The 15,457-nt window shown below is 59.0% G+C and overlaps 1 protein-coding gene across 6 annotated transcripts in view; it reads right to left on the bottom strand.

The window, feature by feature from the left end:
• Window positions 1-271: 271 nt before the first annotated feature.
• The window catches only part of RFX2 (regulatory factor X2), a 185,955-nt gene continuing 170,769 nt past the window's right edge, over window positions 272-15,457 (bottom strand). For 4 of the 6 annotated variants that reach the window (XM_079918167.1, XM_079918166.1, XM_079918170.1 and 1 more), the window contains 8 exons: window positions 13,710-13,825; window positions 12,731-12,849; window positions 12,304-12,416; window positions 11,827-11,981; window positions 10,546-10,643; window positions 9,476-9,625; window positions 8,591-8,799; window positions 3,593-4,174 (listed from right to left, as the gene is read on the bottom strand). In XM_079918167.1, coding sequence (XP_079774293.1) covers window positions 3,856-4,174; window positions 8,591-8,799; window positions 9,476-9,625; window positions 10,546-10,643; window positions 11,827-11,981; window positions 12,304-12,416; window positions 12,731-12,849; window positions 13,710-13,825 — 1,279 coding nt within the window. In that variant the 3' untranslated portion in view covers window positions 3,593-3,855. Of the gene's footprint in view, window positions 2,485-2,978; window positions 3,022-3,592; window positions 4,175-8,590; window positions 8,800-9,475; window positions 9,626-10,545; window positions 10,644-11,826; window positions 11,982-12,303; window positions 12,417-12,730; window positions 12,850-13,709; window positions 13,826-15,457 lie in introns of those variants that run through there. The other 2 variants (XM_079918169.1, XM_079918171.1) reach the window with 1 other exon arrangement.

The following is a 15,457-nucleotide window of genomic DNA, read 5'->3' as shown; positions in this document are numbered from 1 at the left end:
TTCCCAGCCTGGGATAGCGATGGATGATTTTAGTGTCACCTGGGGTCCCCAGGGCCTCCACCCGGGACAGAGGGGCCCGGTATGGGGCCAAGGCTGAGCATCTCCGGCGGCACACGGGGCACCAGCCTGGCCCCTGAGAAGCAGCTCTTATGGGCGACTAACGGGGAACTGCGTCCACGTTTCTGGAACATCCTCCCCCCTGTGGGCCCTTCCTGAGTGCATCGCTCTCCTCTGCAGGGTTTCTTCAAAGTCCTATAATGCCCTGTGTCACGGGCCCCCAGAGTGGGTGGTCACAACAGTACGGATGCCCGGCCCGCACCTTCAGCCCACGAGCCAGGCTCTCTGGGGATGGCGCCCAGGAACTGGCGATTTCGGAAGAAGCTCACGCCCTGATTCTTAGGGGGTTCTGAAGTTCGGGCCCCACCGCTTTACCAGATTAACCCCGTAAACAACCAGTGGGCCGTGTCAGCGGCCGGAGCGTGGATTTATTCTGCGTCTCTGAACCAGTTTAGTCTGTTTACAGTCTCGCCCATCCCGGGCTGACAGTTGTTTTCTTGCCCTCTCTGGCCTTGCTAAATGCTCCTTCTGGAACATTCCCCAGAGAGCCGGAGGAGAGCACTGCTGCCCTCCCTTCCTGGGCTCGTGTGGCCCAGGTCTGGCCAGGCTGGCTGTGCCAGGGCCAGGGGAGTGTGGGAGGGAGGGCTTCGTCCTCCAAGGCCACTGGAGTGGGCGGCGGGGCAAAGGCTGGAGCGTGGATTGCGACCCACAACGGGCACGTTCAGTGTGTTTATTGCAATGGGAAACGAGAACGGGCTCGGAAGGCTGGTGTCTTTACCGTCATTCATATTCCTCCTCACGGAATCCGGCAAAGGACTAGACAGAGCGTAAGGCAGAAACGTGGAAGAAAAGGCAGGCGTCACAATCCGGGAGCCGTGAGCTTGAACGTCTCCCAGGAAAGGAGATGCAGCTTTAAAGACATTCCTTCTGTCTGAGTTCATCTGAGTCTGCAACTTTAAGACCACACGCAGGTTGTGATCATGACGGGCTTTTGGTTTCTTAAAATGAGATTTCTCGTCCTTCCCTGCTGCTCTCCCCGGGCACCTGCGGGCGCCAGGGATGCACAGCGCTCCTGCTTGTCGAGAAGTAGGGTTTTTAAAGGCCTCGTGAGTTTACATTAGTACCTTCTGCATGAATGAGAAAACAACATGGGGGACTGAATATACACATTCATAAGGAATGTTCTAATAACAATTAGAGCACAAAACTATTTGTATGAACATATTTCCAAAAGGAGAAATTATTGCATTTGAGAAGTCGATGCTTCTTAGACCAGAGGTTTGTCTTTCTTCTTTGCAGCTGCTTCGGGAGCGGAACTCTGGCACAGGGCTTACTGGTGCAACACGTTACGAGGGACACAGATCTGGAGAGTTTCGAGGTCAGGGCTGGGACAGCCCTTGGGATTCGTTTGTCCCCAGAGGAGAGTTTGGACCCTGGGCAGTTCAAGATGGGACCTGCCGGGGTCCCAGTGCTCTGGGATCGCTACTTCTAAGGCAGACGTTCTGGAAGGTTCTGTGGAGTGGGGCTCAGGCATGGCTGCTCGTGCACAGACTTGGCAGGATGGCTGCCCTCTGACGGCGCGGCGGAGACCCTGACCTCCCGGCCCCCTTGGAACAAACTCATTCCAGACCTCACAGTTGAACTTGACGTTGGCTGTGAACCTGGACAGATTCACAGTCCTTCTGGTTGCTCATCAAGCTTCTGGCTTTGATTTGGAAAGGCCCCGCCCCCACCACGAGCGGGCCCGCTTCCGTGATGTGTTCTTTGAGCCACGTGGGGCCGTGCGATGCGCGCCGTCCGGGGACGCAACTGGCGGCTGCTTCTGATCCCTTCGGGGTCTAGAGACGGGGTGCCTGGCGGCCGGCAGGGCAGGAGGCCACGGGGCGAGGACCGAGATGGCCTCTCCCACCACAGGGCCTGAGGGGGGCTGCGGGGACACGGCCCGCTTGGCGCTGCCCGACGGTTGTGGGACATGCCTTCCTCCCCGGGACCCGCTGGAGTTTTTTCAAATCAGGGTGCAAATCGGAACGAGCTGGCAGGGGGAGATGCCCAAAGTGGAGGTAGCGACTCGCTCAGCACGGCCCCTTCCAGCTCTGGAGGGGGATGTTTGCAGTGGGGGAAGGAACATTCAGAAGAAGGAAAAGGGGTCTGGGCGCCCCATCTGAGCTTCGGTCGCGGTCACAACGGTTTTCCTCTTGAGGGAGAGCGTGTCCTTTAAGGGCGCCCTGGCCCAGGGGCCCCGGCACTCAGAGTAAAGGAGGCACTACCGCGGCGGAGCTCTGGGACCTGGAGCCGGGGCAGCGCGGCCCAGCTAGACGCCCTGCAGCGGGTGGTTGGGGTCGCTGCGCTCCCGCTTCACCAGGGGCTCGCCCCGGCCTCGGGCCTCCGAGCGGGCCTCGCTGCCTCCACGGTCCTCGCTGAGGTCATCTGTGGAGGCGGGGTGGGGCGCGGGGCACATCTTCAGGGGGCGTGAAGGGGCCAGGGCAGGGCACTGCCTTAGCCTGGGCCTGGGTTGACCCAGTCAACCTGGAGGCCTTCCTCCCCACGACCAATGCCCACGTGCCTGGGCTGTGCTCCCGGCAGCATCGCCCTTGGCGGTTGGGCCCCCCCACCTCCACGGGGCAGGGTATGGGGCCCCGGGGGGGGGCGCTCTCTGGCCCACCTGCCCTGCTCCCCCTCTGGACGTGGCCGCAGGAGGCCCTCACCCCGCCAGCCCCAGCACCGGCACCAGTCCTGTCCATGGCCCTGCGCTGAGGGGCCTGGTGTGCAGGGAACCAGGGAGAGGAGTAAACGTCATCCAGTAGGAGGGGCAGGGCCTCTGCTCTGAGCCCCCAGTGGGCTGCTGCCCAGTGTCCCCGCCCCAGGGGCCGCCCTGATCGCCACCAGGCCCAGGACAGGAGGGAAAGCCCAGACACACCCACCTTTGTCGAGCAGTGTCAGCGACAGGGAGGCAAGATCGTTGAACTGAAAGAGAGAAGCCCGGAGTGAGGGCCCTCCGCAGAGCAGGTGCCGGGGAAGGTTAGCAATGTCCTCGTCCACAGAGGAATCGGGCTTTCGCTTTGTAAGTGAGAGGGCTTCTGCCGTGAGAAGCGGCCCTGAGGCTGCTGGGTGTCTGGGTGTGGCCCCTCTAACACTTTCCAGGGCCCTGCCTGGGAGTCGCTGGAGGGCTGTGGCCTCTGAGTGGTCAGTGAAGGAAAAGCCGCTGTTTATCACGGGCTTACCACGTACTAAAAGCTCTACAAGTGTCGCCTCATTTCTTCCTTGAAACAACCCTGTCATGACCCAGCAATTCTGCTCCTCAGTCTATACCCCAAAGAATGGAAACAGGTGCTCAAACAAAATGTGTACATGAATGCTCACAGCAGCACGATTCACACCAGCCAAAAGGTGGACACAGCCCATCTATCAACAGGTGATGGATCAGCAAGGTGGTGCATATCCGTGCAGTCAAACAGTGTTTGGCCAGAAGAAGGACAGAAGCACCGACACTCGCTACCATGTGGACGGACCTCGAGAACACGATGCTCAGTGCGAGAAGCCAGACACAGAAGGACACACAGGGTGTGATTCCATGGATGGGAAACGTCCAGAACAGGCAGATCCACAGACACAGGGAGTGGGTTCACGGTTGCCAGGGGCTGGGGGGTTTACTGCCAAGGGGGTGGGGTTTTCTTTTGGGGTGATGGAATGTTCTGGAACAAGATAGGTGGTGGTTTCACAACGCTGTGAATGTACTAAATGCCACTGAATTGTTTCCTCTGAGATGGTTAAAAAGGTACATTTTACTTTCTGTGTATTTTACTTCAATGAGGTGGAAATCCTGCCCGGGCCACGTGAGTAGGGGACAGAGGAGCCAGGGTCCGTCCTGCTGGGGCAGGTGAGCTTTTTCCCACCCGCCGCCCGCCCCCACGAGTGTGTTCTCTCGGGCCCCGAGGCCGGCCCTCTCATCCCGGGGGCGCTCACCTCTCCCATCACGGCGATGGGCGTCTCCCCAGTGGCCTCGGCGACGCGGTGCTCCACCAGGTAGAACATGTACTCATCGTAGAGCAGCCGGATGAGGTGGAAGGAGCCAAAGCTGGCGGCGCTGCGCAGCGTGAGGTCGCGGATCACCATGGAGCTGAGGCGGCAGACACGGGCTGGCACCTCCGGGACGCCAGGCTCCCCTCCAGCCCCGAGCTGGCCTGCGAGGGGCCTGCCAGCCTCCCAGACCACCCCGCGGCCTTTCCCATCCTTCCCATCCTTAGCCAGCAGTTTTAGGCGCCTAAAAACGAGATTCAAGTTCAGGGCACCTTTGCCTCTTTCATCCAAAGCAGGGGTTGGCAAACCGCAGCCCAAGCCAGACCAGATCCAGCCTGCCAGCCAGGAATGGTTTTTACAGTTTTGAATGGTTGGCAAAAAAAGTCAAAAGAATTGTATTTCACGACACATGCAATGTACCTGAAATTCACACTGCAGCATCCATTAATAAAGTTTTATTGGCTGTGCCTGTCGTTGATGTGCTGTGTGCCTGGAAAACTTTATCCCTCAAAAAGGTCTACTATCTGATTCTTTCCAGAGAAAGCAAGCGCCGATCTAAAGGAGTTATTAAACGTGGTCCCCGACCAAAAACCCTGGCCTATACGTGCACTGCCACGTGGCCCCAAACACCTGGACACTCCAGCTCAGAACTCACTTACTCTCAGTGACGTCTAATCGCTGTGGTACCGAGAAAAGAAACAGGAAGGGACAAGACAGGAGAGGAACCCCGGGGCATCGCTCCGGGGTGGCCCTGCCACCCTGGAGTCCAAGCACCCAGGGCCCGGCGAGATCTGTCAGAGCACCCAAGCTGCAGCCATCGAATCACTTCCTTCTGTGCAAACAACTCTCCCCCTGCTCCTGTCCGGGCAGCCTGTTAACGGCTTTGGCCTTCAAAGCGATGTTTGCTCAAAGAACGTTTTTATTTATTTATTTATTTTTGGCTGCGTTGGGTCTTCGTTGCAGATGGTGCTCAGGCTTCTCACTGAGGTGGCGTCTCTTGCTGCGGAGCACGGGCTCTAGGCGCGCGGGCTCAGGAGTTGTGGCTCGCAGGCTCTGGAGAGCGGGCTCAGTAGTTGTGGCGCACGGGCTTAGCTGCTCCGCGGCACGTGGGATCTTCCCGGAGCAGGGCTTGAACCCGTGTCCCCTGCATTGGCAGGTGGATTCTTAACCGCTGTGCCACCAGGGAGGTCCCTCAAAGAATCTTTTGAAAATTTAACGAGCCTCAGTTTATCTTTTAACAGGCTGAAACTGCTGCCTGCTCGTGTGTTAGCAATGGGGCATGCGGGCAAGTCGGCAAAGACAGCCGACAGCAAATCCGTTTACTTGATTCTTCTTGCATCTTCTCCGGGCCAGTGTGCAGACACGCTCTGACGGCACTTTGGTTCAGCGGTGGAAAAGGAGAGCTGGCTCCAGCCGGCTGTGGCTTCGAGATGCCCTGGAAGGGCAGCCAAGGAGGGGACCCGGGTGGTGCCTGCCTGTGTCCAGATGAGCACTTTAGGAAGCAAAGGTCACCTGAAGAACGTTCACAAAGAATGAAGACGAAGGCCGCCTAAGTGGGCACAGGGAACAGGCTCGGGGTTCGGGATGTGTTTTCTGCTCAGAAGCTCCTTTGGCTCCGTATGGCTGACCCCTAAAGGTAAGCGAGTGAACACAGACCACGGGTCCCTGGGAAGGGGCCCCCCTCACTCCTCACCCCCTCCCACCCTCCCTTCCCCACGCCTGGAAGTGGTGCTTGGTTTTCATGCTGCTGCCGATAACACAGGCCTGGAACGAAGCTGCTTGCATTTCAAAGTGTTAAGATATGGTCTGCGCTGCTGCCGCTCTAACGGGAGACCCCAGGCCCGAAGGCTTCGAGCCACCCTCCCACTCTGTGCCCACCCAGAGGGGTACCCGGCACCCTTCCCTGAAGGACCCCCTGGGTCGGGCGCTGGTACCCGGCGCCCCCCAGCCTCAGTGTCTGGTTTGAAGCTTTGGATCGAGAGGCTTTTCTGAACCGTCTCCATGGTCACCTTGGTATGTTTTGGGTTCTCCAAACGGGCTCGCAACTTTCTGCGGTGGGAACATCAGTGGCTGTCAGCTTACCCAGCCCCTGCCCACCGCTGTCCATTTGCTGGTGGATGCTACAGAGGCAAGTCCCTTAAACTCAACAAGCTGGAGTCAGGTGGGGCCTCCGTCGTTACAGAGAACAGCAGCCCCCCCTCACGGAGGCCGCAGCCACTTGCAAGCCTCAGCTGGGTTCGCATCTCTGCGGTGTAAGTCACGGGGTCACCCTGCCAGTCCTGATTCCTCAGGTCACGACTTCCGGCCACGGGGGTGGGGGGCTGAGTCCCCACCAGCTTTCTCTGCAGCCACCGACTCCGACTCCATTCCTCCCCCATCACCCCAGTGTTGCTTTATCGCACTTTTGGACTAAATCCTGTTCCCTCTGTGGTGATGGGGTGTAAGTGCACAGCTGAGCCACGTGGTCAGTCAGGCTTACAACCCCTTTCTTGTTCATTCATCACCCAACATTCGGGTGCTGAGAAGCAGCGGTGAACAAGGGCGACGTCCCAGCTCTCGAGCAGACACGGGTGGTTGTCGAGGAGACAGGCGACGGACAAGCAAACAGAGAGCGGGGTGACGGGCAATGGAAGAAAATCCAGGCGCAGGGGACAGAGGACGAGAAGGGGGACGCTATTTCACTCGGGAGGTCTGCAGGCTTCTCTGAGGGTGATCGGGCCACAGGGCTCCCTGGGGAACGATGCTCCAGGCAGGGGAGGGCAGTGCAGAGGCCCTGAGGCCAGCAGGCCAGGGCAGAGCATGAGGACGGTGATGGGAACAGGGAGTGACCAGGCCAGCAGCCGGCCGAGGGGTCGGGAAACGCTCCGATAAGAGCCAGACAGTCAATAGCCTTCTGCTCGTCACTGCTCAACGCTGCTGAGGATCTGTAAATGAGCAGGCCTGGCCTCACGCCGATAGCATTTATCTGCACAGCCAGGTAGACAGCAACCTGAGCCCTGGGCCGCAGCCGGCTGGCGGGCTGTCCTGCACGGCCTGCAGGCAGAGAACAGCTGATCGCCTCCGTTGAACAGAACGCTCCACCTCCACGTGTTTATCGCTGAGTGGGACCGGAACTCCGCCGCAGGGCTTCTCTGGGTGAGCGCAGCCCACGTTTTCTGGGCCAGGCAGGGATCCCCGCTCCCGCTCGCCCAGGTGAGAGGTGCAGCGTGGGGACAGCCTTCCCGCGCGATCCTGACTACACCGCTCCCCGGCCTCCTGGGCCCCGCGTGGCCGCACGCAAGTCTGATGCTGCTCTGGTTCCTGGCCTGCGGCGTGACCCGCTGTTTTCTCCCTGGAAGCCTTTACGATCCTTTCTTATCCTAACGTGTCTGAACGTCTGAACGTCACAGTGTCTGAACGTCACAGTGAGGCTGGGAAGCTCATCCACTGGGCGGGGAACCCGGCAGCTCTCGGAAACTTGGGCCGTTAGTTATTATTTTCTTTCCCTCCGTTTTCTCTCTCTTAAAAAAAAAAAATTCCTATCAGCTGGCTAGTAAACAGCCGGGATTGATCCTTTCATGTCTTTTTCCTTCTCTCTTCGTTTTCTTTCATGGGTTCTCTTTCTCACATTCTTTTTTCTTTCTCCATATGTTTTTCTCTCTCACGTTTACTTTCTGTGACGGTTAGTTTTCTGTGTCAGTGAATGGCAGTGATTCAGTCAAACATTAGTCTAGGCGTCGCCATGGTTCCCGTCCACCATCCCTCGACTTGAGGTGGAGAAGCTCAGCCTCCACACTGGGGGTGGGCCTCACCTAGTCAGCAGAGGGGCCTTGGGAGCAAAACTGAGGTTTCCCTGAGGAGGAAAGGGTCCCCACCTGCGGACGGCGGCATCTGCTCCCCCCACTTGAACGTCCAGCCAGTCAGTCCCTGCTACAGACTTTGGACGTGCTGGCCCCGCGATCATGCCTGCCCGTCCCCTGAAATAAATCTCCTTACATTCACACACACACACACACACACACACACCCCTAACTCACTATAATACAGTTACATACATCGTTTTAAAACACGTCCACCTAACCCTCGCCCAGGACCACCCTGTGGGGAGCCGACGCCCGTCCCTGCCCCGTGCTTGTACTTGGTAGTGAGGGGATAAAGGCTCACGTCGCATCCTGTTTTCATCCTGCTGCTGTCCTAGCTGGCCCCTCGCACCACGATTCCCCACCTGGTTCTCATCTCCCACCTGCCGCTACCTGCGCTCCTGTTCTCTCTAGATTCTTCCTTTACCTCACTCCGTGGGGATGCTCTAGGGGCAGAAACAAAGGCTCGTGCTTGAGCTGCCGTGTCTCTCCAGCAGGCGGGCCCGAGATGACGGTTTCTGTCTGCAGAAGCCTTTGTAACCCAGTTTTAGGCCCCAGGGGGCTCTGGGCCTGCCCCGGGAGCCCCCAGGAGTGAGGCCCACAGGCTGGTCTGCGTCTCTGGGCCTTGGCCTCCCTCCCAGGCCTGGAGCTCTCTGGGAGATCAAGGGCACACCTACCTGTAGAAGGACCATTTCAGCAGGAACTGCCGCGCAGCCTTCGGGAAGCTGGGGCTGCCCGCGTGCTGCTTCAGGACCTGGGTGACTACGTTGTCCAGCCAGCTGGCCCACTGGTCCAGGGAGCTCTGCTGCTGCAGGGTCAGCTTGAAGTCCTGCTCCAGACGCTGCACCACGCCCTCCTCGCACTGGCACACCCACGAGGCCTGCTCCTGTAGGGCGCGGGCAGGCGAGGGCCGGGTCAGGACGGAGGGACAGCGACATCTCCCGGGCGCGGCCCTAGGCCGGACACACACAAGCACAGACACCTGCTGCTCTCGACCTTTTCCAACTGCGAACTCGGCACCCGCTTCATAGGGCAGAGACGGATGGCCATCCAGAGGGAACCTGCCCGGCTTCCAAGGGCCTAAATCCAGGCTCCCTGCATCCTAGGCCCAGGCTGTACCACGTCTTCGCGTTGCGTTATTTCTAAGCGGCCAGTCCTCTGTGTGCGTGTTTCTGTTTATTCGGTGGATAAACTCAGGGCCTACACTAGACGTAAACACAGCAGCGGGACTCCCCTGACGGCGGCTGCGCTCTCCTAAGCCCAGAGGAGAGAGCCGTGAACGTGGCAGTGGGAAGGCAAATTTTTAATGAAAATGGGCCAAGGCGTCGTCCCAGAGCCTGGAGGCCAGGGGGACGATCACGCAGCGGAGCCCGGGGGTCCCTGAGGACTGTGGGTGCCTCAACCCCGACCCTTCTCACGCAACAGGAGCCTGGGCCGGGCCCGGGTGCGGGGCCGGCTTTGCGGTAGGCTGAGTTTGGTGGGTCTGCGCATTCTTCTAGCGGGTGGAAGCCGGGTCCGCGCACCCCGGTCCCAGGCCACGGGGAGGCGCGCGGGAGAGTCACCTGCACGTTGGCGAAGTCCACGCGGTTGAGGTCGCTCAGCATCTGGCTGATCTGCGCCGTGTTCTGCAGCACTGCCCGGGCCGCCTGCGCCAGGTGGTTGAGCGACGTGTAGCGCCGCAGGGTCTGTGCGAAGGCGCCGACCACGCCGACCTGGGGCCCGGGAAGGTGTGAGGCTAAGCCCGTCTGCCTCTCTTCTCAGGGGCGTGGCGGCGGAGGGACCAGGGGAGAGCTGTTCTGGCAGGGGAGAGGGACCCGCCCTCCGGACCGTCTCAGAGACCCCGAAGTTGAGAATCAGTGAGGGACTCGGGCGTCACCAACGCGTGGAGTGGCATCTACGGCGGACGCCACGGCACAGCACAGCGTGGCCAGGCCCTGGCTGCTAGGATCCCTCTGGCTCTCTGGGAGGGACGGCAAAAATACCGATTCCCAGGCACCACTGGCTCGGACGCTGCGAGGTGTGGCCTGGAAATCTGCGCTTTTGAACAGCGACCCAGCCGGTTCCTAAGCGTCCCGACGTTTTACACTCACTGGTCTAACCAGTCAATTCCAGCTTGTGGGGAGCAGGCAGGCGGGATGCCCAGATCTGGCCCCGCCTGTCTGAGGCCGTGAGAATGCTCTCGGGAAGGGAATGGGATCGCCTCTTTTCCACAGGTAGGCCTGATGGTCATGTTTTACATTCTGATCTGTGGCCGAGACGCTAGCAGTAAGGGTGACCACAAAGAGGTTAAATCCCCCTCCTATGACGAGCAGAGCAACACTCGATCTGCTCTGAATCCACCCAAAAGTATCACAGCAAAGACATCTTCTGTCGGGCGCTCCCAGCCAGCACCTGTCCTCCACCAGCAGCAGCCCTGGGCCTTCCTGGAAGGACCACTGGCCCTCAGGACACACAGCAGCAGCCCCCTTTCTCTGGGGCCCAGCGGTCCTCCAGTTCCCTGGGGGCAGAGGGACAGGGGCCCCCTCCCTTCACAGCACAGCGGGGCCCGAGGGGGTCCCAGGCTGGAGCCTCTGCCCTCCCCCCCCACCCTGCAGCGTGGTCTGGAGGCCCAGACCCCAACCCCGACAGTTACCTTGGTCTGGATGACCTGCTGTGGAAAGTCGCTCATGGCGTTCGTCAACCAGCCTTCCAAGCTCTTGGCAAAATTGCGGATGGCCTGTGTCAGGGTACCTGGGGGACACGAGTATTAACGGTGAGAAAGGCAATCTTGCCCGTCAGAATCAGCTCACGTGTAAGAGGTGCACACATGCCGTGGAAATGACCACCCACCGAGAACAAGCAACACAGAGGAGAAGAGATGGTGAGAATTTAGGGCACTTAGTGACGGAGGTGCTGAGTAGGAACTGGGGCCAGCGCCGTTGATCTCTGCTCATCTACCTGTCTATGCTGGCAGTTCTCACCTGGGGTGATCCTGACCCCAGGGGACACTGGGCCATGTTTGGGGACATCATGGTTGTCACACTGGGGCGGCTCCTGGCATAGAGGGGATGGGGCCACAGTGCCCAGGATCGCCCCCCGGAGACGGACCCACCCCGATGTCATTGGGCTGAGTGGAGGGGGGAGACCCTGATACACACACGTGCATGTAAACATATTCTACCAACTTCCAAATTTATTTTGAGATGGCTTGCAATAAGAAATACATTTTTTTGAAAAAAGAAAACCACCCCTAGTGTTATAAAAGGAAATATACCCAACCTCAAACCTTAATACACAGAGACTCTAAGAGCACACTACACTGAACAGTCTCCAGGCTGGCAAGGCCAAAGGAGAACTGCAACGGTTTTGCTGCTTCCCATTTTCTGGCAAAAAAAAGCAGCAGACCAGGTCATCAAAAAGATGGAGGTTCCCCAGCGCTAACAGGCACAGATGTTAACAGGCAGCCGTTCGGGAAGAGGGAGGCTCAGCGCCCGGCCTCCTCGCCCTCACGAGGTCGGGACTCGCGTCCTGGGGGCCCGAGGGACAGCCCCTAGGTAGGGGGCCCCCTGGTGGCGGGTGTTGTCACCACCTCCGGAGGCCACAAGGGCGGGTGGGGGCAGAGGCCCTGGGCGGGTCCCCACGGCCCGCATCAGCCCCAGACGGGTGTAGCCATCAAGGGCCACCATCTCCTTTTCTCTCCCTTCCTCAGTCAAGGCCGCTGGAAGCTGGAGAAGGTCTGAAGAATCCACCCCTTCATGCTGCAGACTCACAGTGCTGGGAGGAAGCCGAGCTCAGCGTCAGATCAGCTGGGGAAGCGGGTTAGAACCCGACTCAGCCCCCGCCCCCCGAGGCTGTCCCGCGACCTCGGCTGGCCTCCACTCTGGGAGTCTCCTCTGGGGAGGTCGCGGGCAGGGGTGTGGGGAGGGGCGCTTACTGGGCACGGGCCGCAGCACGTCTGGGATGAGGATCTCCACCAGCGCCTGGTACAGGATGTGGTCGCAGGTCCTCATCCACCTGAGCACGGGGTCGCACTTGCACAAAGATACCAGCTTGTCCTTGGGGAGGACGGCGCCCTCCGGCTCCTCGTCGCTGCGGGGGACGGGGTCACGGGGGACACAGGTGAGCCGTCAGCCCGGGGCCTGCTCTCGCGGGATAAGCCGAGTGAGGCTGCAGGACCACCTGGGGCAGGCAAGCTCCCTGCCCCGTGGTCACCCCTGAGATCCTCGCCGAACAAAGGGAAATGCCATACGAGTCGCACAACAAGTCAGAGGAAAGACCACACGTGTGTGAGGGGGTCTGAGCGCTGATTCTTGAAAAGCTGGTGCATTTGTGGGTGTCAGCAGGAGACGGTCTGCAGGGCAAACCCAGGCCCCGTGAAACTGAGGCCTGTCTGGGGGCTGACGGGCAGTACCTGGTAGGTAGAGAGGCAGGGCCGTCGCCGGAGGAGGCTTTAGAATTCCAGAAGGAAAGCCACAGCTTCTCAACGTAGTGGAACTGGAGGTTCATCACGACATCTAACGTGGCCTAGGAATAAACACGGCTGGATAAACACTCCGCTGCACTCGCACCACGTGAGTGCCATCAGACTGTGCCAAGCAAGCGGCCGGGATACGGGCTGCAGCGGGGCCTTTCCAAACCCAGACAGACCACGAGAGGGGATGGGAGTGAACGAAGGAAGATTCCATCCACCCCCGGCCAGAGGGAGGGGGGGCCAGTCCTGTCTGCTCCTTGTCACCGGCGGGGACACCCAGTGATGCTCTGGCGCTGGCCTCGCGCAGCTCACCGAGGCGCCCACCGGAGCCCCCAGGGCCCGGGCTCGGGGTTCGGGGGGCAGTCACCTCGCAGTGCCGCCGGTAGGCCAGCTGAAGGGCCTTGATGTCGTGCAGCGTGATATTCTCCTGCAGCAGGACACTGCCCAGGTCGGGCGCCGGGAACTCCGGAAAGACGTGGGACACATCTGTGGTGGGGTGCGGGGGAACGAGGGGACAGGTCAGCAGGGCTGGGGACACCGGCCGTACGTGTTGGTGACCCTATGCCAGCCCTGGCTCCTCTCACACCACACAACCCTTAAGCTTTGGTTTTCTCAGGTGCAGGGAGGGGACAACATCGTCAGCTCCCGGTGACGCACAAAGCACAGGGCCTGGGCCTGGCACACATCGTGCACTCCATCCCCCCAGCATTGGGGGCGCCCAGGTGGGTGACAGCGTCTCCAGAAGACCCAACAGGGGAGGGTTCAGTCGGGGCTCAAAGATACACTAAAGTACACGGAGGCCACCCACGTCTTTAGCGTATCCCGTCGCTCCGGGGCAGGGACGGTGCCAGCTGGGGAGGGACTCTCCCAGGGCTCAGCTCAAAGTACATCCAGTCCTCTTTCCGATGGGCATTTCATTTTACTTATTTTCTTTCAGTTTAGTACATTTTATATTTTAATTTTTGGGCCGAGCCACGCGGCTTGTGGGACCTTAGTTCCCCGATCAGGGATCAAACCTGTGCCTCCTTGCTGTGGAAGTGTGGAGTCCTAACCACTGGACCACCAGGGAATTCCCCTTATTTACTTATTTTTATGATGGTCACTTGAATCCATTATTTTTGGATTAATATCCATTAATTTGGGAGGAACATGCTGATTATTCTAAAGTCTCAGGGATTCCACAAAGAGGGTTTATCTAGAACTTTCTACGTAATTGAAAAGGTGATATACAAGAAAACTGTCTGAAGCATCCCTGTAGATGCTGCTGGTGCCGAAACCCAGCCCCAGCGGTGCCGAGTGGCCCCAGAGCCTTGCCAGCAGGCCCTGCGCCGGGGTGGGGGGCTCACCGATGTACTGCTGGTGGTGTTGGCTCTGGGCAGCCATGGCCTGCTCAGGTGTGCTGTGCAGGCTGCCGTGCGAGCCGCTCTCCCCAAGGCTGTCCGTCTTCTGGGCTGGCCGGTACCTGGGCAGGGAACACGTGTGCCACCGTGAGGCCCTAACAGCACTGCCCGGAAGGGGCCCAAGGAGTGGAGGACGGAGCAGGATTTGGTTTGGGGTGTGTGTGTAATTTTCTAAAACTAGTGGTCAAATAGAAAACACAAACTTTACCATTAAAATGGTACTTCTGAGTGCACAGCCCAGTGGCATTAAGCACATTCACACTGTCGGGCAACCGTCCCCACGATCATCTCCAGAACTTTCTCATCTTCCCAAACTGAAACTCTGTCCCCATGAAACACGGACCCCCCCTTCGCCTCCCCCAGCCCCTGGCCCCCACCATCGACTTCCTGTCTCTATGGATGTGACTCCTCTAGGGACCTCACATAAGTGGGATCAGACAGTATCTGTCCTTCTGTGTCTGGCGTATTTCACTGAGCATCGCGTCCTCTGGGTTCATCCATGTTGCAGTGAGTGTCTGAATCTCCTTCCTTTTGAAGGCGCAATACCACTCCACTGTACGGATGGACCACATTTGCTTATCCACTCATCTGCTGATGGACACCCGGCTTGCCATTACATGTATATATTCTAACACTTCTCTCTTAGAAAACAAGTGAACTTCTTTACATAGAGTCCCAAACGTCTTACTATTATGTGATCTCAAAGCACGTTCTGAGACTTTTATTTTGCCCTGAGCTAGAAAGCAGTGGACAGCCTGTCCAGGCAGCAAACTGAGAAACGTAACAGAGAAGGGCTTCCTGGGGTGAGTTGCTTGAGCCCTGAGGGATGCGCATGCCAGGTGGGATGGGTGCGAGGGACCCAGCCTGAGCTGGGGGTGCCTTTACTTGTGGGATGTAGGGCCAGGCTCACTGGGAGGAGGGAGGACGCCGCTCAGAGGTATGTGGACCACCTGACTTTGTGGGGGTGGGTGGCTCTAAGTGTCAATGGCACAAGCCTGTGGCCCGAACCCCACAACGGAAGCTACAGAGTCCTTGTCTGTGGACGATCAGGTACAGGATGGACTCCTGGTCCCGGAGAAGGTTCCAGGCTCTCTCCTGCGACCTCCAACTCCCGTGATTGGCCATGTGGTTGGGAGTCACTGGGACCCCTTAGAGCAGCTAAAATGGGGTGTCAGCCACGCAGCTCAGCTGAGGCACGAAGGTGCCACGTGGAAGAGAGTGGGGTGTATCCCTGCCCTGGAGGAGAATGGACCCCAGAGAGGGGCCGGGGACAGAGGCGGGCAGAGGGGTGAGTGGAAGGGGCCAGGGAGCTGGTATTCGAGTGGGGCCCTGAACGGGGCGTCTCCAACTAGGGCTGCAGAGCACCATTTCTGCCCCCCGTTTTGAAATAAAGTTTGACGGCCACATGGCCACACCCGTTGCTTTGTGGAGGCTTTCACGCTACACGGGCAGAGCTGAAGGGTCTCCACAGATAGTGTCTGCCTGCGAAGCTGAAGATATGTGCTCTCTGGCCCTTTACAGAAAAAGTGTGCTGACCCCTGCCTTAAAAGATGAGTAGGTCTGTGAGGCAGAGAACATTCCAGAAAATGACCAGGCCTTTCCAGCCATCAGATCCAAAGGTCAGGAGGAAGCAGCAACGTAAGTGTATAAGCTTCTTTCTCCTGGCTTCTGGGGTTATGTTCAGTGTTCTCTCT

The sequence above is a fragment of the Stenella coeruleoalba genome (genome assembly GCF_951394435.1).
Source record: "Stenella coeruleoalba genome assembly, chromosome: 3".
In the NCBI taxonomy this organism is placed as follows: domain Eukaryota; kingdom Metazoa; phylum Chordata; class Mammalia; order Artiodactyla; family Delphinidae; genus Stenella; species Stenella coeruleoalba.
The sequence above is the reverse complement of the archived record's forward strand: the minus strand, read 5'-3'. Positions and strand labels throughout refer to the sequence as shown.